The 19344-nt window shown below is 41.9% G+C and overlaps 1 protein-coding gene across 1 annotated transcript in view; it reads right to left on the bottom strand.

Annotated features, from left to right (window-relative positions):
- Positions 1 to 13811: 13811 nt before the first annotated feature.
- Positions 13812 to 19344, bottom strand: part of LOC122556571 (organic cation/carnitine transporter 2-like) — a 119454-nt gene continuing 113921 nt past the window's right edge. The window contains exon 10 of the mRNA XM_043703391.2: positions 13812 to 18374. Coding sequence (XP_043559326.2) covers positions 18281 to 18374 — 94 coding nt within the window. The 3' untranslated portion in view covers positions 13812 to 18280. The remainder of the gene's footprint in view (positions 18375 to 19344) is intronic.

Here is a 19344-nt window from a genome sequence, read left to right as displayed (position 1 = left end):
ATTCCTACAGTTGAATGATCTGTTGGCACTATGCATGAAGAATATGTTGCATGAATATGAACTACTCATGGAACTTTACCTCAATGTGTGTCAATACTTCCAGAATAAAAGGGGGAAAATAGGGAAGCAGTGGCTTTACAATTGTTCATCCACTAACAGTATGTGCTTTTGCTCATTTATAAATATTTGTATTGACAAATTTTTTGCAATTAGATTGAGAAATCTATTCTTTAAATCAAATTTCAAACTATCAAATCATAATTCTAATGCTTGTGCTAAGTATATAAATTTCTATAAACATCCTCCCATGAAACTATGAAGCAATGTATTATAATAAAGGAAAGGCCCCAAAAGCTGCACAGGGCTCTGCCTATTCTTGTAAATCACGTGCCTTTCAGAAGGCTCGTCTTTTGGACACGCCCACTTTATTTTTAGCAGCAGCTTTTCCCCTGTCAGCAGCACTGCTGTACGTCTCCAGGCATGACACAGCTATTAGCAATGACTGACTGGATATTTGCTATGACTGTGTTACATGAGAGGATTTTACATTACAGGCAGCGAGAGACCAGCTACATATTCAATATTAAGGCAAATGGGGTTAATACTGGAAATGGTTTTTGAACAAGATTTTGTTGAAGCTTTGTCAAACCAGGCAAACTAAGGCAGAGTCCAAACATTCTGCTGTTCAAAGGGTGGGTGTGTGGTGCATTAGTGCTTCAGTACAGTGTAACATTGGACCAGAGGTCAGACCTACTACATTTCAATTACTTGCCAATTCCCACATAAATTATACTGATAGAGCTTGGTCTGGACAGTGCTTTCTCTGCCCACTCCACTTACATTGAAAACAAACTCTACGGGAATGTTTGAGGGAGATCCTTAACCACATCAATAATTCTTTCCAGCCTCCTCTCAGAAGTCCAGAGGAACCTATGCTTGTTGGGAGCAGTTTACCTACCGTACCTTGGCAGAAAGAAAACTAAAATGAGAGAAAACTGGGATTCCAACCTTGCTGATCAAGGGAAATATTTTATCATTATTTACCTAATCATGAGCTTTCATCATCATAATGAACCTCTATCACACCTTAACATTCTTGACTCCAGTGTAAAAACTCTTACATCTCAAATCTTTGCACAGTTGTAATTCCTCATTCTTAGTTGTATCGCAGTTAATAAATGTTGCACACTTTTTATATGTTTCCTACAATTAGGACACTGAGAAGATCAACAGAATATTCTAATAGCAATCTGAATGAGATACAGTACAAGTTTAACACTGCCACCTTGTATTTTAAGAGTAGAAGTTAAAGCTTTATCCCACAAATGTCAAAAGTTGAAGGGTTTGAGATCCATACCGTATCAGAAGGTTATAAAGTGGTCTATAAATATTGGGTTGATGGCTGGCTAGAATGATTTATGATTCAGTGGTAGTATTTGTGCCTCTGAACCATCCTGGCTTTCGGCCCACTCAAAGTAGCCCTGTTAAGTAGGCTTCTCAATTGACAACTGACTGACACCCAACAGGATTATTTATTAGACCAATACTAGGTGACATGTTAAACTGCAAAGATAGCTTTTTTTTTAGCTCTGGTTGTGGCCTCATCAGGAGCAGCTCATCTAATGAAGAATTCAATGGGACCCCACTTTTGATTCATTTTAACAGCATTATGTCATATAAAGGGCATGGGAGCAAAGAAGATCTTTCCTATTGATATGCAGATATAATTAAAACTAGATTTGCATCCAGAAATAAAAAGGAGAAAACGTGCTGTGAAAGGTTATGTTTTACATTGGTTTTAACAGGCTTGGAGATGACTTCATGGATTGTTTGCTGTATTGACAAAAGTCACTGTGATATTGACAATGGCACAATGAGTTGTGAATAGAAATAAGCACTGTTTGTAAAAATGTCAGTGGAAATTATTATCACAAATATCTCAGCACAGAATAGGCAAGAAAAAGTGTGAAGAGACAATGTCTCTGGTTGAGACAAGGACATTGGTTAAGTTCCTTTCAAAGTTGAAATTAAACAAAAACGTTCATTGTCTTAGCATTTCCTTTTGAAACTCTACAGCACGAAACTCCCTGATTTGGAATAATAAAACCATTCCAGATGAGGTTTTGGAAATTCCAGCTTGCATTGTTACAAGTTATTTTAAAATTCAATACATCACAGCACCCTCTGCAGAAATTATTTGATCATTACAAATCGCAAGTGCACAAAAATCGATGTGCTGAAAATCCGAAATAAAATAGAAATATTCAACTGAGCAGTCAGTATTTGACACGACAGCTGCTAAGTTTTTTTTGTGCTATTTGAAGCATTCTGTCAGGTGGAAGTTCTATATTTGAAAAGTTCATTTAACATTCTCACACAGATACCGGCTGATCCATGGGAAAATGTCTTATAACAACATCTGCATCTGTATACCATATTGGAGAGGTTTGAGCTCTTTACAAGGGGTGATGCTGAAAATATGACAGGAAGGTGGGTGGGGAAAGCTATCCGCTGTCAGTGACTATACTAATAGCTCCGTCTTGGCAGATTTCATGATGTCGCTTGCATTAGAAGCTTAAAAGAAGGTTGTCTAAGGTTAAAGGAAGTTCTTAGTTTATTAAAATACATAAAAAAGTAAGAACACAAAATATAGTTTAAATGATTGTAACTTTATGATGTCTGCAATAGATTTAATTATGCTACCCATGCCAACAGGTAAAGTGGATAGCACTGCTGCCTCAGAGCACCAGGTCCCAGGTTCGATTCCAGCCTCAGGTGACTGTCTGTGTGGAGTTTGCACATTCTCCCCGTGTCTGTGTGGGTTTCCTCTGGGTGCTCTGGTTTCCTCCCACAGTCCAAAGATGTGCAGGTCAGGTGAATTGGCCATGCTAAATTGCCCCATAGTGTTAGGTGCATTAGTCAGAGGGAAATGGGTCTGGCTGGGTTACTCTTCGGAGGGTCGGTATGGACTGGTTGGGCCAAAGGGCCTGTTTCCACACTGTAGGGAATCTAATCTAATCGAAAAAAAAAACTAAAAAGGCTATTAACTAAAAAAAAGAAGTAAATTTTCTTCATGCACCTAAACATTTGATGTAAATATTTGTAGCTCATTAGAAACTGATCAGGGAAAGTCAAAATGGATTTAAAAAAGAAAAAACATTTCTGACTAAATTAGTAGAATTCATTGAAGACATTACTAATGTAGTGTATAAGGCATCCTCTATGGAGGTTACCTTTTTGAAATTCCAGAAGGCATTTGATCGGGGTCAGTGTCAATGATTATTAATAAAATTGAAAGTGGATGGAGTTGGAGGCAACTGGAAGTAACTTGGGATATAGGATATAGTATGGATAAAGGCATGCACTCTGATTGGCCAGATGTAGAGACTGAGGGGTGACCTTATAGAGGTTTACAAAATTATGAGGGGCATGGATAGGGTAAATAGGCAAAGTCTTTTCCCTGGGATTGGGGAATCCAGAGGGCATAGGTTGAGGGTGAGAGGGGAAAGATATAAAAGAGACCTAAAGGGCAACTTTTTCACACAGAGAGGGTGGTTCGTATATGGAAGGAGCTGCCAGAGGATGTGGTGGAGGCTGGTGCAATTGCAACATTTAAGAGGGTATATGAGTATATGAATAGGAAGGGTTTGGAGGGATATGGGCTGGGCTCTGGTAGGTGGGACTAGATTGGGTTGGTATAACTGGTTGGCATGGATGGGTTGGACTGAAGGGTCTGTTTCCATGCTGTACATCTCTATGACTCTATGTAAAAAGTGGTGGATCTTGGGAAACATATGAATGTTATGAATATTCTTCACATTTATCAAAGGTTCACAGAGTTATTTTTGCAAATAGTACTGAGCTAGGTGTCACAGACGTTGGACAAATGAATGTAAGTTACAAAAGGTTCAGACAGATTTAAGTCCTGATATTCCTATGTGAAGGTAGCTGTTGCAGCTGAAGAGAAAGGAGTTGTGCATTGGGAGAATGTGGAAGTCCAAACCAAATTGATTTAGCAGGAACTTGAGAAAATTAAAACTTCTCATGGGTAATCATCCAGAATCTGAAAAAATCCATAACTCTGAATGAGGAGTTGGAGACACATAAATGGTTCTATCTGACATACCTGAATAGTTAGCCAGGAATAGATAGAGGAATTAAAATCTTCTCTACCACTTGAATAACAATAGTACTAACCCCAACAGTTCATCATTGATGTCTTCCACTGATCACACCCTGACACCTGCGCTCTTCCTCCATCCTGGTACCTTGCTCACTTCCCTCCCGTCCCCAACACAGCTGCAAACCTACCATTCCTACTCCTAGAAAGGAACAAAACTGAATGTTACTTGCAGACTTTGAACCTTTGATGTTGCGGTGCCAACCAGGTCTTGCAAGCCCCAATTCCCAGCAGTGCTTAGTGATTTTCCTGGATTTCTCTGCTTCTGGGACTCCTGGACATTAAGGATAGAATCTGATATTGACAGCCCAATCAGAGAAAGTCACTACTACTGCAGGTCAGAAACCTTAAAGAATGAAAGAACAGGATAAAGTTTTTAAAAAGTAATGCCCTAGGGTGAAAGGTCCTCCGAATCAGCAGGAAGACCTCTTATAGGTGGGTGGTGTTGTCATTGGAATCATAGGAATTAGCTTTCCTGCCACTGACATTATCTGGCTGAGGTTGTTTACCAGGCTACCACAGGGAAACTGCGTCCATAAAGCTAGCAGCACCTCCTTCTGGTGGAAGATCATCGCACTGTCAGGACCTTTACAGGGTGTTTACTTCAGCTAGCTGGCTGTCTGATTTGGTGGAGTTAGCTGATGATACGTACCTCATCCCATCTCCTCTGGGAGACATGAACAATGTCAGAAGATGTCCCAGTTCAGCTTCTTGTCATTTCTCTGTCCCCTGCCCCATCCAACATCTCTGCTCATGCAGGGGGCTGGTAAATTCAGCCCAGTATTTCAGACAATATGCCAGATGCATAAAGCCAAGGAACAGCATGGTTAGTGCAGACTACAAGCATCATCATTCAAATGAACAGGCAGCGTGAAACTGCTCCTCATTCCTGAAGAAGGGCTTATGCCCGAAACGTCGATTCTCCTGCTCCTTGGATGCAACCTGACCTGCTGCGCTTTTCCAGCAACATTTTTCAGCATGAAAATGCTGCACTGTTTATATTGCCTTGACTGTCCACAAGTTAGCATAATCCCTATGCCAGTTTTTAGGGTTATGTAAATTATTCCACATAGAAGGTTTTTCCTGTGTTGTGGAAATTGAGAAGGGGAGTCCGAGCATCGACACTGGGACAGAAGGGGAGACTGATGATCAGCACAGGGACTGAAGGGGAGACTGAGGATCGTCATGGGCAGTTTAATGAACAAGCATACTATCAGAGGCGGAACTAATTAGGTGAGGCAGATATGACGAAAATTGAGCAGGGTACAACTTTGCCACCTAGTGGATATATATCGACATAAATACGGCTAACTATTGTAAAAGAAAGACAAAAAAAAGGTAATTCAGCTCCTTGAGAAGTACAGTGAAGATGTTTCAATGCCACCATCAATAGATACGAGTATCCAGGTGCAAAGACTCAATAATAAAGTAGAAAGAAATAAGAAACAAAGTTAAAAGTTAAACATTGCAGTCACTCTTAGAATGAAGTTGAAAAATAAAGAAATAAAGCTAAAAGTTCAAATATTGCATTTTTTTCCTAAGTACTTAGACATGTTGGGATTGCACTTCCTACAAGGGCTCAATCTCCTCCGCATTGGCACATTTTCCCTGCACTGGCTCAATCTCCCCTGCTCCTGTTGGAGGAACCTCCATCGCTGAGTTGATTTGCTCCTGGGAACTCAGGCATCTGCGCCGGGCCTCGGCCTCCCCTTCAGTCCCTGTGCCGATCCTCAGTCTCCCCGTCTGTCCCTGTGCCGATCCTCAGTCTTCCCGTCTGTCCCTGTGCCGATCCACGGTCTCCCCTTCAGTCCCTGTGCCGATCCACAGTCTCCCTTTCTGTCCCTGTGCCGATCCACAGTCTCCCTTTCTGTCCCTGTGCCGATCCACGGTCTCCCCTTCAGTCCCTGTGCCGATCCACAGTCTCCCTTTCTGTCCCTGTGCCGATCCACAGTCTCCCTTTCTGTCCCTGTGCCGATCCACAGTCTCCCTTTCTGTCCCTGTGCCGACCCACAGTCTCCCCTTCTGTCCTCGTGCCGATCCACAGTCTCCCATTCTGTCCCTGTGCCGATCCACGGTCTCCCCTTCAGTCCCTGTGCCGATCCTCAGTCTCCCTTTCTGTCCCTGTGCCGATCCTCAGTCTCCCCTTCAGTCCCTGTGCCGATCCACGGTCTCCCCTTCAGTCCCTGTGCCGATCCACAGTCTCCCTTTCTGTCCCTGTGCTGATCCTCGGTCTCCCCTTCAGTCCCTGTGCCGATCCACGGTCTCCCCTTCAGTCCCTGTGCCGATCCACGGTCTCCCCTTCAGTCCCTGTGCCGATCCTCAGTCTCCCTTTCTGTCCCTGTGCCGATCCACGGTCTCCCCTTCAGTCCCTGTGCCGATCCACAGTCTCCCTTTCTGTCCCTGTGCCGATCCACGGTCTCCCCTTCAGTCCCTGTGCCGATCCACGGTCTCCCCTTCTGTCCGCGTGCCGATCCACGGTCTCCCCTTCAGTCCCTGTGCCGATCCACGGTCTCCCCTTCAGTCCCTGTGCCGATCCTCAGTCTCCCTTTCTGTCCCTGTGCCGATCCACGGTCTCCCCTTCAGTCCCTGTGCCGATCCACAGTCTCCCTTTCTGTCCCTGTGCCGATCCACGGTCTCCCCTTCAGTCCCTGTGCCGATCCACGGTCTCCCCTTCTGTCCGCGTGCCGATCCACGGTCTCCCCTTCTGTCCCTGTGCCGATCCACGGTCTCCCCTTCAGTCCCTGTGCCGATCCACGGTCTCCCCTTCAGTCCCTGTGCCGATCCTCAGTCTCCCTTTCTGTCCCTGTGCCGATCCACGGTCTCCCCTTCAGTCCCTGTGCCGATCCACAGTCTCCTTTTCTGTCCCTGTGCCGATCCACGGTCTCCCCTTCTGTCCCTGTGCCGATCCACGGTCTCCCCTTCTGTCCCTGTGCCGATCGTCAGTCTCCCCTTCTGTCCCCGTGCCGATCGTCAGTCTCCCCTTCAGTCCCTGTGCCGATCCACGGTCTCCCCTTCTGTCCTCGTGCCGATCCTCAGTCTCCCCTTCTGTCCCCGTGCCGATCCTCAGTCTCCCCTTCAGTCCCTGTGCCGATCCTCAGTCTCCCTTTCTGTCCCTGTGCTGATCCACGGTCTCCCCTTGGACCACGTGCTGATCTACGATCTCACTTTCGGTGTGTGTGCCAATCTTTGGTCTTCCCTTCTGTCCCCGTGCTAATCCTCGTCACTCCTTCGGTGTGTGTGCTGATCCACAGTCTCCCCTTCGGTGTGTGTAGTGAGCCACAGTCTCCCCTTCTGTCTCCACGTCCATCCTTGGTCTCCCCTTCAGTGTGTGTACCGATCCACAGTCTCCCCTTCTGTCCCCATGTCCATCCTTGGTCCCCCCTTCAGTGTGTGTACCGATCCACAGTCTCCCCTTCTGTCCCCATGTCCATCCTTGGTCTCCCTTTTAGTCCCCGAGCCGATCCTTGGTCACCCCTTCTGTCCCATGCTGATCCTCAGTCTGTCCTTCAGTGTGTGTTCCGATCCATGGCCTCCCCTCCGATCCCTGTTCCGATTCTTGGTCTCCCCTTCGGACCACGTGCCAGTTATTGGGAACTCACCAAGAGTCCCAAACCAAGCCCACGGCCACTGTCTCAGACTGGATATCTGGCTGACTTAACAAATTCAAAGAGCCCAATGCAGCCGCCACCCCTACTGCAGCCTCCCTCCAAATGGTGAGTTAGTAGAAAAAAACTAAAAATATATCAAAACTGAAAAGATCAAAAAATGAGAAAATAAAAAAAAAGAAAAGGAAGAGAGCAGATGATATGGACGACGCCACTTTGCCTCCATCTTGCAGAAATGTGTACAGAAATTATATCATTATTAAATTATATCAATTAGATTATAGATCTTAACATCATTTACCCATCTGATTCCAAACCCTTTAAAATATTTACCTAATAAAACATTATGAATCTTTGCTATGAAATGTTCTCAATGCCAACTCCTCTTTAAGGTATGCTTCCTGTCATCACTCTAGTTCTGATTTCAAGTTTATGTCTGTTATTCCTGACCAGAAATAATAGTCTGTCATATTGTTTAATTGTTTTAAATGACTTCATTTAATCATGTCTGAATCTATTCCCAAGGAAATAGATTAGATTCCCTACAGTGTGGAATTAGGCCCTTCGGCCCAACACTGATCCACCCAGACATCATTTGCCTCTTACTAATGCACCTAACACTATGGGCAATTTAGCATGGCCAATCCACCTGACCTGCATATCTTTGGACCATGGGAGGAAACCTGAGCACCCAGAAGAAACCCATGCAGAGAATGTGCAAATTCCAAACAGTCACTCAAGGTTGGAATTGAACCGGTGTCCCTGGCGCTGTAAGGCTGTAGTGCTAACCACTGAGCCACCGTGCTGTCCTAGTCTAGTCTAGTATATGTAAAATATAATCCTTTTAGTGTGGAAGCATTAATGGTGAATCTGGAATATGTAACATTTACTTATTTGATGTTTGATTATGTTAATCCGATATTGGTCCTTTGTTCTGTGTGTAATCAGTTATCCCTGGGAATGGATGCTGCCTGATTTGAGAAAAGTACATGAAATCGCGGACAACCTGCTGAACACATAAGAGCAGACATTTTAAAGCATGGAATAAAATTCCTGTACACAGAATATGAAGTGCATCTCTCTGCATATTTCTGAGATATAAAACATGATTTTCTGGGCAAATACATTCTTTCAGGGGTAGCTGCCTGGAAGACAGCAGTATTTCAGAGGATGTATCCTTGTCTAATGCAATCCTCTGGTGAAAACTATGAGATATTAAATTGATATGTACATGTGATGAAAGGTCATAAGCTGATGGTGGATAACTCAATTTATATGTTAAATATGAAATGCGGCAGATGAGTACTGGAGTTGGAACTTCATGTTGTGGCTGTACAGGACATTGGCAAGGCCACTTGCAGAATACTGCTCACGATTCTGGTTGCTCTGCTCTAGGAGGGATGTTGTTGAACTTGAAAGAGTGCAGAAAAGATTTACAAGGATGTTGCCAGGGTTGGGGGTTTGAGCTATAGGGAGAGGCTCAAATATATCTGGTTGGCGTGTATAAGTTGGATTGAAAGGTCTGTTTACATGCTGCATGACTGTTTGATTCTATGACTCTATGTGTGAGGGACAGAACCACTGTGCTGCCAATTGTACTGTAGTGATAGCTGTAATGAAGTGATAGACATTGATCACACACAGGGCATCTGATGGAGATACCTGCCACCCAACCTTTTGTGTGACAGTTCTCTACGTTGCCAGTCTTACAATGCTGACTCACACTTATAGGTGCGTGAAGCTTTGAGTAGACTGTTTTCCATACTGTGTCAGAGTGCAGCAGTTCATCCTTCGTTATGTGGGTGTTGGCAATACATATTATTTACCAATTTTGAGAAAGTGAAAATGGAAAATTTGGACAATTCCTCAGTTACAAAGGATTTACCATGGGACTTTCAGGAACTCAGAAAGTCAAGGAGAACTTTGGAATGGCTGCTATTTAAAGAAAACCAAGTGACTTTGCGGAAAAATATTTTAACAGATAGATAAGAGATTGTTTTATGACCTGCAATGGTTGACCAAAAGAAGGGATTTAGGGAGGGTCCAGTACTGGAGGTTTCCTAGCAACAACCTCTGAAATTGAAATTGTTGTATCTTCCAGTACAATAGTTTTAGTCAGTTGGAAAAAGACCTCCAAGGGGGGAAATAACACATTATGTCTCTTCTGAAAAATGGCAACTGGAACATTTCCAGAAGGAAAACATTTCCTCGATCTCTGTCAGTCAAAGAAAAAATGCCCTTAGACTACAACCTGTTAGGAAGCTCCTTTCCCATAAGTAATGAGTTTGAAGAAAAAGATATGGTTTCAGATTTCAGAACATCTAATGGATTTCCAGTTAAATTTGAAATGTGATCTGAGAATCTTGCATTCCTTTCAATCACAGCAATTTATCTTGTTAACAGGAAACCTAAGGAACTATGAGAAGTCAACTCATTTTACCCTATTGTTTGAACTCTTGATCAACTATGGTGCTCTTTGCTACAATTTTCTCAGACCTATTACACTCTGAAGAGCTGGGTTATGTTGTCATGGCTGTCTATGAATATATGTGTGTTGGATTAAGGGGATACAAGTCGGCATAGTATCTTAAATTTGTCACGTTTTTAAAGATTAACTTTGTTCTTAATAAAGATTTTCTTGAGTTTATTGAAGAAACTTGATGAAAGTCTGTTTTGCACTAGGTAGCAGTAATGAAAGGAAACACTTTGATTATTTTGATGACAAAATAAGACATTTACATTTTTGATACCCTTCATGGAGTAGTGGTGCTTGATTTCCAATGTACCCCTCTCTGAGTTATGACACATCAATAAGCCTGGTCCCCTGAACTGCCACAGGCACTGACCTCTGCAGTCCCTCCTATCCAGGCTGCCTTCCTCCGTTGGGATGTTCTCCTGTTGCCATCCACTGGGAAAACCACACACCTTCTCTCCCAGACAGCTTTAATGAGAACCACGAGGGAGACATCTGCAAACCTTTTTCCTGGTCATTGACATCTCCAGGGGTTGGCTGGAGTGATGAGCAGAGGTTGTGTAATGTTGCGATCTTGTTGAGTGGGCGCTGTCAAGTTTCCTTTTAAATATGGTTCAGGATGTTGGAGTTAGAATGATCCAGATGAGTTTTAAAACTGCCTTCGGCCAACTGAGAAACATTTGGTTCTTCATGCATGCATGAATATACAGTGTGCTGCGAAGAAAATGGGCTGGATCTGCCCTGCTCCTGCTCAGAAGTCCCTCCTGCCTTTATGCCCACCTTCACAATTAGTCTTGAATAAAGAATATCCTGCCCAAAGAAAGAGGAGGAATTTCTAAAATGAGTTCAGGAGAACCATCTTGGCTAATCTGCAACTAGGCAGGAGGTATTGTTGGATCTGGGGGAATGAATGTCATAGTGACTCAATGGTAAGCACTGCTGCCTCCCAGTGCTGGGGACCCAGGTTCAATTCCAGCCTCAGGTGACCATCTGTGTGGAGTTTACACTCCGTGTCCTCCCGCAGTCCAAAGATGTGCAGGTTAGGTGGATGGGCTATGCTAAATTGCCTATAGTGTTCAGGGACGCCTAGGATTATAAGTAGAAGGTGTGAATTTGGATTGGATGCTCTTTGCAGAGTCGATGTGGACTTGTTGGGCCAAATGGCCTGTTTCCACACTGTAGGGATCCTATGATTCCATTCTATGAAAATGAATGTCTATCAAAGAACACAAGGGAAGGGTAATCACTGAAAAATAAGGCTCAGAATAGTAATGAAAACAGGAGGAACAAGCTAAAGTTGAACTTGGAAATTGGATGACAGATGATTTTAATGGGATAAGAGGAGATTTAATCAGCATAAAATTGAACCAAAGACTGACAGGAAAACCTGGCAAACAATGGGTGATCATTGAGGTAGAACTGATTCAAGTGAAGATTCAATCTACTTCAACAACAGAGGAACTGGGGGGAGTGGGGACCAAGGTCAGCGTTCCTTTAATTACAAAGGAGATATAAAATGTAAAGCAACAAAATAAAAGATATATGACACATCCGTTTAAACTTTTAAGCTTAAACTTTAAGCAAGGCTAAAAGCAATACATTGAGAGGATAAGGTGAAGAGGGAAATAAAACTGCCAAAGAGAGAAAAAGAGAGAATAATGAGAGTTAACATGTAGCATAGAATGTAACATAAAAATCTTCTGACAGCATATAAATAATAAGTGGATAGAAAGAGTTGGGTGGGGCCTATTTGTGGAAAAGACAGTGATGTATTTTAAAAGTGTATGGCAAAATACATGGCAAGGCACGATGACTAGTTGGTATGATTATTTACTATGGAAGAGGAAGCTGGTAAAATATGGGTTGAAGTGGACATTGGTAAAGTTGATGGGTTGAAAATTGTGAGGCAGGTTGTACAAACAAGATTGGGGAGAGTCAGAGTGGAAATGTTGACTGATTTGGATGACTTGGTTTTCAGGTTGCTACGACGAATAAGGACAGACAGACTGGAATGCGCAAAATCATCTCATTTTAATGTAGGCATATGCCGATGTCCTTGTTAATGAGAGTTCACATATATTACTACGGTTTCCATATAGATTGAAAGGAGAAAGTGAGGACTGCAGAAGGTGGAGATCAGAGCTGAAAAATGTGTTGCTGGAAAAGCGCAGCAGGTCAGGCAGCATCCAAGGAGCAGGAGAATCGACGTGGTCATGGTTTAACTCCCCCTCCCACTCCAAGGACATGCAGGTCCTTGGCCTCCTCCATCGCCAGACCATGTGGGCAGCACGGTGGCACAGTGGTTAGCACTGCTGCCTCACAGCGCCAGAGACCCGGGTTCAATTCCCGACTCAGGCGACTGACTGTGTGGAGTTTGCACGTTCTCCCCTTGTCTGCGTGGGTTTCCTCCGGGTGCTCCGGTTTCCTCCCACAGTCCAAAGATATGCACGTCAGGTGAATTGGCCATGCTAAATTGCCCGTAGTGTTAGGTAAAGGGGTAAATGTACGGGAATGGGTGGGTTACGCTTCGGCGGGTCGGTGTGGACTTGTTGGGCCGAAGGGCCTGTTTCCACACTGTAAGTAATCTAATCTAATCTAAAAAATAAAAAAATGACGCCTGGAGGAAGAGCACTTCATCTTCCGCCTAGGAACCCTCCAACCACAAGGGATGAATGCAGATTTCTCCAGCTTCTTCATTTCCCCTCCCCCCACCTTATCTCAGTCCCAACCCTCGGACTCAGCACCGCCTTCTTGACCTGCAATCTTCTTCCCGACCTCTCCGCCCCCCTCCCCCTCTCCGGCCTATCACCCTCACCTTAACCTCCTTCCACCTATCGCATTCCCAACGCCCCTCCCCCAAGTCCCTCCTCACTACTTTTTATCTTAGCCTGCTTGGCACATCTTTCTCATTCCTGAAGAAGGGCTTATGCCCGAAACGTCGATTCTCCTGCTCCTTGGATGCTGCCTGACCTGCTGCGCTTTTCCAGCAACACATTTTTCAGATATGGATTGAAAGGAACTGATTAGAAAATTAGAACATGTCTGTATCAATAAAATAGAGAATTGGGAAATGAATAGGATTAGCATTTGCAAAGTGTGGAGCTTTCGTAAACCAACAACCTCAGAAAAATACAGCACAGTTGGAATAAAGATGTCTCTGTACAATGCTTAATTTCATATGTGCCAAAATAAACCTAATTTAGTGTTAAATCATATTTATTTATATTAAAGAGCATTTCTCTACAGTCAGGAGGTACAATCACTCATGAGGAAATTATTTAGAACAAACGACATTATGGTCACATGAGCTCGATAAGTTTGCCTCAAAACTGTGAACTGTGATATATTATTAAACAAAGTAAAACAAAGTTAAAAATCACACAGCACCAAGTTATACTCCAACAGGTTTATTTGGAAGTACTAGCTTTTGGAGTGCTGCTCCTTCGTCAGGTAACTAGTTACCTGCCGAAGGAGCAGTGCTCTGAAAGCTAGTACTTTCAATTAAACCTGTTTGACTATAACTTGGTGCTGTGTGATTTTTAACTTTGTCCAAATACCGGCATCTCCACATCAAGAATAAAAGTATAAACATAAACATCTATTCACTTAAAAAGGTGTAATCTCGGTTTGCATTGAACTTGCAAGTAAATCCCAGACAAAATTAAGTTCATAGTAATCCTACATCATTTTCAATTACTGTTATTAAGTCTAAATTAATTACAGAAATTAGTCGCTAAATAAGTGAAGAGGTTTCATTGAATTCCGTACATCATGTTAGACTCTTACAATTTACCTTAACAATTGAAACACTCAAAAACAGTTGAATTATTTATATTCATTTATCCATTATTGCATATTTAATAATCAAACTCCTAAGGAGAATAAATAATCATCCTGCGATCATAGCAAAAACATTGCTTAAAAGAATGAAGGAAAATGAAATAAGAATTAACCAAGCATTATCAACATAATCAAATAATGGCTGCCAGCAATCATCTAGATCTAGTTCTGGGAGATGAGTAATGTTTAAAGAAATTATGTTTACAATGTGCACCATGTCTGAGATAGACACTGACCCAAAATATTTGCACAAGGTATATTATTATGCTTTAATTCAAAAAATGGTCACCTTCATGTTGTTGACCACTAATGTAATTTTTTCTGCTCTTTTTCATTTCAGCCATAATATTTTGTGTCTGTTATCACTCCAATTATGTAATAGTATTTTGAACAAAAGAACGCATATTTTGTTTTAAATTTAGCATGGGTGGGAAAACAATGTCCAGCCTTTACATGTGTGCATTTAAATGCAGAAACCCAAATGTTATTGTCAGTGATTCTCTTCTCCTCTGAACATGTATGGTAAACTTCAGAAATCTCTGTATTTACAGGAACTTCCTCAACACTGAAATATTAAGCAGAAACGAGGGCAGAGCATAGTCAGGGGCATATTTTTAAGGCGAAAGGACAGAGATTTAAAAAAGACATAGGGGCAATTTTTTTACACTGAGGGTGGTTTGTGTGTGGGTTGAACTTCCCATGGAACTAGTGGATGTGGGCACACTCACAACATTTAAAAGTCACTTAGATAAAGACATGAATAGGAAAGGTTGGGCAGAATATGGGCGAGGAGCAGGCATGTGGGACTAGTTTAGTTTGGGATCATGTTGGGCATGGATTAGTTGGACCTAAGGGCCTGTTTCTGTGCTGTATGATTCTACGACTTGATGCCCTCTGCAACAGACTTCCAACATTACAAAATATACTTTTTATTTCAATTATAATAGAAAATTAATATCTTTCTTTAAAAAAAAACTTGATTTAATATATTCCAGCTTCTAGTGTGTATAAACCAATCTTTACTTTGCCCTCTGTAAATTTAGATTAGATTAGATTACTTAGATTACTTAGTGTGGAAACAGGCCCTTCGGCCCAACAAGTCCACACTGACCCGTCGAAGCACAACCCACCAGACCCATTCCCCTACATTTACCTAACACTACAGGCAATTTAGCATGGCCAATTCACCTAACCTGCACATTTTTGGACTGTAAGAGGAAACCGGAGCACCCGGAGGAACCCCACACAGACACGGGGGGAATGTGCAAACTCCACACAGTTAGTCACCTGAGGCGGGAATTGAACCCAGGTCTCTGGCGCTGTGAGGCAGCAATAATATTTTACTTCTGAGTTTACTGATTATGAGAAATCTTCATTATGATAGGTTGCAAATATGATATCATTATTGTTAGATACCTGCAGATCCCTTGAATTGTCATTTTCAAATTGAAGGTGTTAGGCCAATGTGAAATTAATGTCTTGGTGATGATAAGATCACTGTACTCAACTTCCTTTGAGATCAGTGTGTGATGAGTGTTGTCACATTGTTATTGAATGCAAATTTTGAGTCAGGAATGCCCAGGGAGAAATAAAAAGTGAAGCAAAAATCATCTAAGGAGGAGAGCAAGGGAAGACTGCAAGATATGTTCTTTATTGTAGTGTGCTGCCTTTATTTTAAATGCAGGCTCTTCAAATTAGTACACATGGACAATAAATTAAAGAGGCTGATTCACATACACTTGTGTGGGAACATTAGCTTTGCTGCATGACAGTGTAGCTGTTATGGTAAAACTTTGGATAAAAGCATACTCCAGGTCACAAATGGTATAGAAATAGCTCAGATGCAGAAAAAGTCAGGAAACCAAAAGAACTGATAAAAATGAAAACAGAAATGGTGAAAAATTGTGAATAGAATAGTTGAAATTTTGAGAAAAACAATCTCAGGTCAAAAAGGTTTAGAAGGATCACTTCATGAAATAAAAACCAAAAAAACAAGCATGGGTGATAAAACAAGCAAATTAGAGGCACTAACCACAAATACAGGCTGTAATATAACGATTTTCACTGAGATCTCGTAATCACTGAGACTGGCTACAAGATGGGCATTACCAGGAGATAAATAATAAAAATAACTTTAAATGGACAGGGGATTTGTAACAGATGGAAGAGCAGCAATATTGATAAAGGAATCTATTGTAATACAAGAAAGAAGAAGTGTGAAGAAGCGATCAGAACTGTTCTGGGGAGATTTGGGATGTGGAGATCTTGTGCAGTGCACAGCTTCTCTGCCTCACAGCCAAATCTTCAGGTTTGAGTGCCACTTCAGGATTTGGTGACCATGGAAGATGCATTTGTAATGTGGCCAAACAGGCTGATACCAATCTCTAAGTATTTCTAATGCTTCTACGGCAAGCAGTAAGAGCAGAAATCTCTCCTGGTCACTCATGCTTGATGAAGCGTGTAGCCTCTTGGCAATGAGAAAGCCTAGACATAGTAACAGATCTAAGCACATGTTTTGTCTGCCTCATGCATCATCAGGTGTAGGAATTATAAAAAAAAGATTTGTAATAGAAAAAGCTACAAGACTTGGAGGGAATTACCAAAATATCCCCTGAAGCACAAATATGCCAGAGATGAGCACTGAAATGATGAGTCAAGATTCTATAGACCAGACTTGAATTCCCTTTAATGTGGAAGATCCAAGTGAAATGCTTAAAATAATTAAACAATTTGACAAGATAGACAGAGAGAAATTATTTCTTCTGGTGGGAGAGAGCAGAATTAAGAGGCATAAGTCTGAAATTAGACATAAGCAGACCTCAGTGGTGATGTTAGGCATTCTGTGGTGAGCAACTCACTTCTTTACTCCCCAAAACTTGTTCACCATTTACAACACACAAGGGCAATATTCTCCACTTGCTTGGATGAGTGTAGTTCCAACTTGGATGAAGAAGCTTAGCATCATCTACATGATTCACTACAGCAATTCACCAAGCCTCCTTTGACAGCATCTTCCAAACATGCACACTTAATCGTCTTGACAAGGTGGATGTGGGAAGGATCTTTCCTCTTGTGGATAAGTCTTGAAATAGGGGTACTGTTTAAAAATCAGGGGCCAGCCTTTTAGAACAGTGATGACGAGAATTTTTTTTTCCTCTCTCAGAGGGTCTTGCGATTTTGGAGCTCTCTGCCTCAGAAGATGATGGACAGAAGGTCATTGAATATTATTAAAACATAATCAAAGGTTATCCTGGGTAGATGGAATGTACAGTTCAAAATGCAAACAAATAGGTACAATCATATGGAATGGCGGAACAGGTTTGAATGGCTGATTGGCATACTTCTGCTCTTTGCATGATCCCTCCATGTCTCACACATTCCTCACTTAGAATCATAGGTCAAAACCCCAGGAAATTGTCCCAGGAAATTGTGGATGTATCTGCACCACATGGACTGCTGCTGTTCAAGAATGTAGATAATTACCATGCCAAAGGGAATTAACAATGGGCAATAAATGCCAGTGGACTTCATAAATGAATACAAAGCAGTTGAAACCTTCAACTCTTACTCACAAAATGTATAAGCTGAAAATGATAGGTTTTATTTAAGCATGACAAATAAGGAGTATCAGGAGGTGGTTGAATAGATGGAGTTAAAGTTAATGTCAATCATGATTTAATTGAATGCTGAACTGAATGACATTTATGCCCCAAGTTCTAATCTGAAAACATATTTCTAATCTTACACCACCGGTGAGGTTTAGACCCAAAGTTGGTTGAATGGAGCTGAGGGGACAGTTGACAGATAGCAAAAAGCACTGACTGAAATAATTTTATTTCTCTGGTGCTGATATTTGTTTCAGTGTCTTTAGCAAAATTGTATGATCAGGAGGAACCTATCCAATGAGCAGAGGCAATGAGACGTAAGTTAGCAAAATAAAATGCAACAAACTGTTTGGCTAAGACCCCATAAAAAGTCCAGGCCGGTGAAGTTTTTATTAAAACCTTGTATAACATATGAAATAATGCTGCATGCTTGGCATTTGAGAATTTGACTATGGCCATGGATTGTCTATGTTGCATTTTTAGATATACTTACCATACAGTGAACACTGTGGCATAAATTGAAAATAAATGATGAACATCTAGTGCTCCATTGCTGAGATCTTTCACCAAAACTGGGTCAAAGTTCCTCTTTCTTAATAGCCATACAATTAACTTCTGTGGTTGTTTCGTTTGTATTAAAATAGTAGCGGTGCTTCCAAGCATTTTTGAATCTGCAATAGAGTAAACAACAACTGTGTAAAGGAATAGACATTATCTGTAATTTTTGTATCACATTTCAATTGTAGATACAGTCACTTTTTTTTGCTTTATTTCATTAATTCAAAAATGCTCAGTATCAGGTTGTATGAAAATGTAGTGTGCAAATGCCCTAATACATGATTATTCCAGAGAAGAGGTGGATCATGCACAACCATGAGATTTTCACAGAAATTTATGTAATCATATGCTAAGCCATTCCAATCTGGTTCCTGTATGAGGGAATTGCAGTACTGAAACATGTTAGTGAATGCCCAAGGTACTTATTTAGAACTAAATCCACTCAGTCATAATGATCTTGGCACTTGGAGTTTTTCCAGCAGTGTTTTCATGTTTTATTTTGAATAGAATGAATAGAATTTCCTTTATTGTCATGTGTACTCAACATACAGACATACAGAAGTACATGAAACATTTTACAATGTCACCTCTTATGATGCCATCTGAGGTACAAGTACCGAGGTACAAATCTTAGATACAAAAAGAGGAATGAAAAAGAAATAAGACATAATTAAAAAGATAGTCAATTACAGTCATATAAAGAAATTTCAAATAAACATTACATTACGGTAGCTGAACACAGGGGCTTCCACATGAGCACTCATGCTAGACCCCACTCCAGTAACTGTCCCTGCTCCACTCTAAGCGTCCACTCCACTCCGCACTGGTTCTCAGTTGCTCCAATGTAAGTTTTCTCTGGGACTGAATTCCCCTCACTGGCCCCTGCTCCGGGACTTGATTCCCTTCGTTGGCCTCCCCTCCAGGACTGGCCTCCGCGTTGGGACTGAATTCCCCTTGCTGACTCCCGCTCCGGGACTGGATTCCCCTCACTGGCCTCTGCTCTGGGACTGGATTCCCCTCACTGGCCTCCTCTCCAGGTCTGGATTACCCTCACTGGCCTTTGCTCCAAGACTGGATTCCCCT

Source organism: Chiloscyllium plagiosum, unplaced genomic scaffold (assembly GCF_037043375.1).
Source record: "Chiloscyllium plagiosum isolate Xiang-an unplaced genomic scaffold, Cpla_swu_hap1 HiC_scaffold_16, whole genome shotgun sequence".
Lineage (NCBI taxonomy): Eukaryota > Metazoa > Chordata > Chondrichthyes > Orectolobiformes > Hemiscylliidae > Chiloscyllium > Chiloscyllium plagiosum.
The sequence above is the reverse complement of the archived record's forward strand: the minus strand, read 5'-3'. Positions and strand labels throughout refer to the sequence as shown.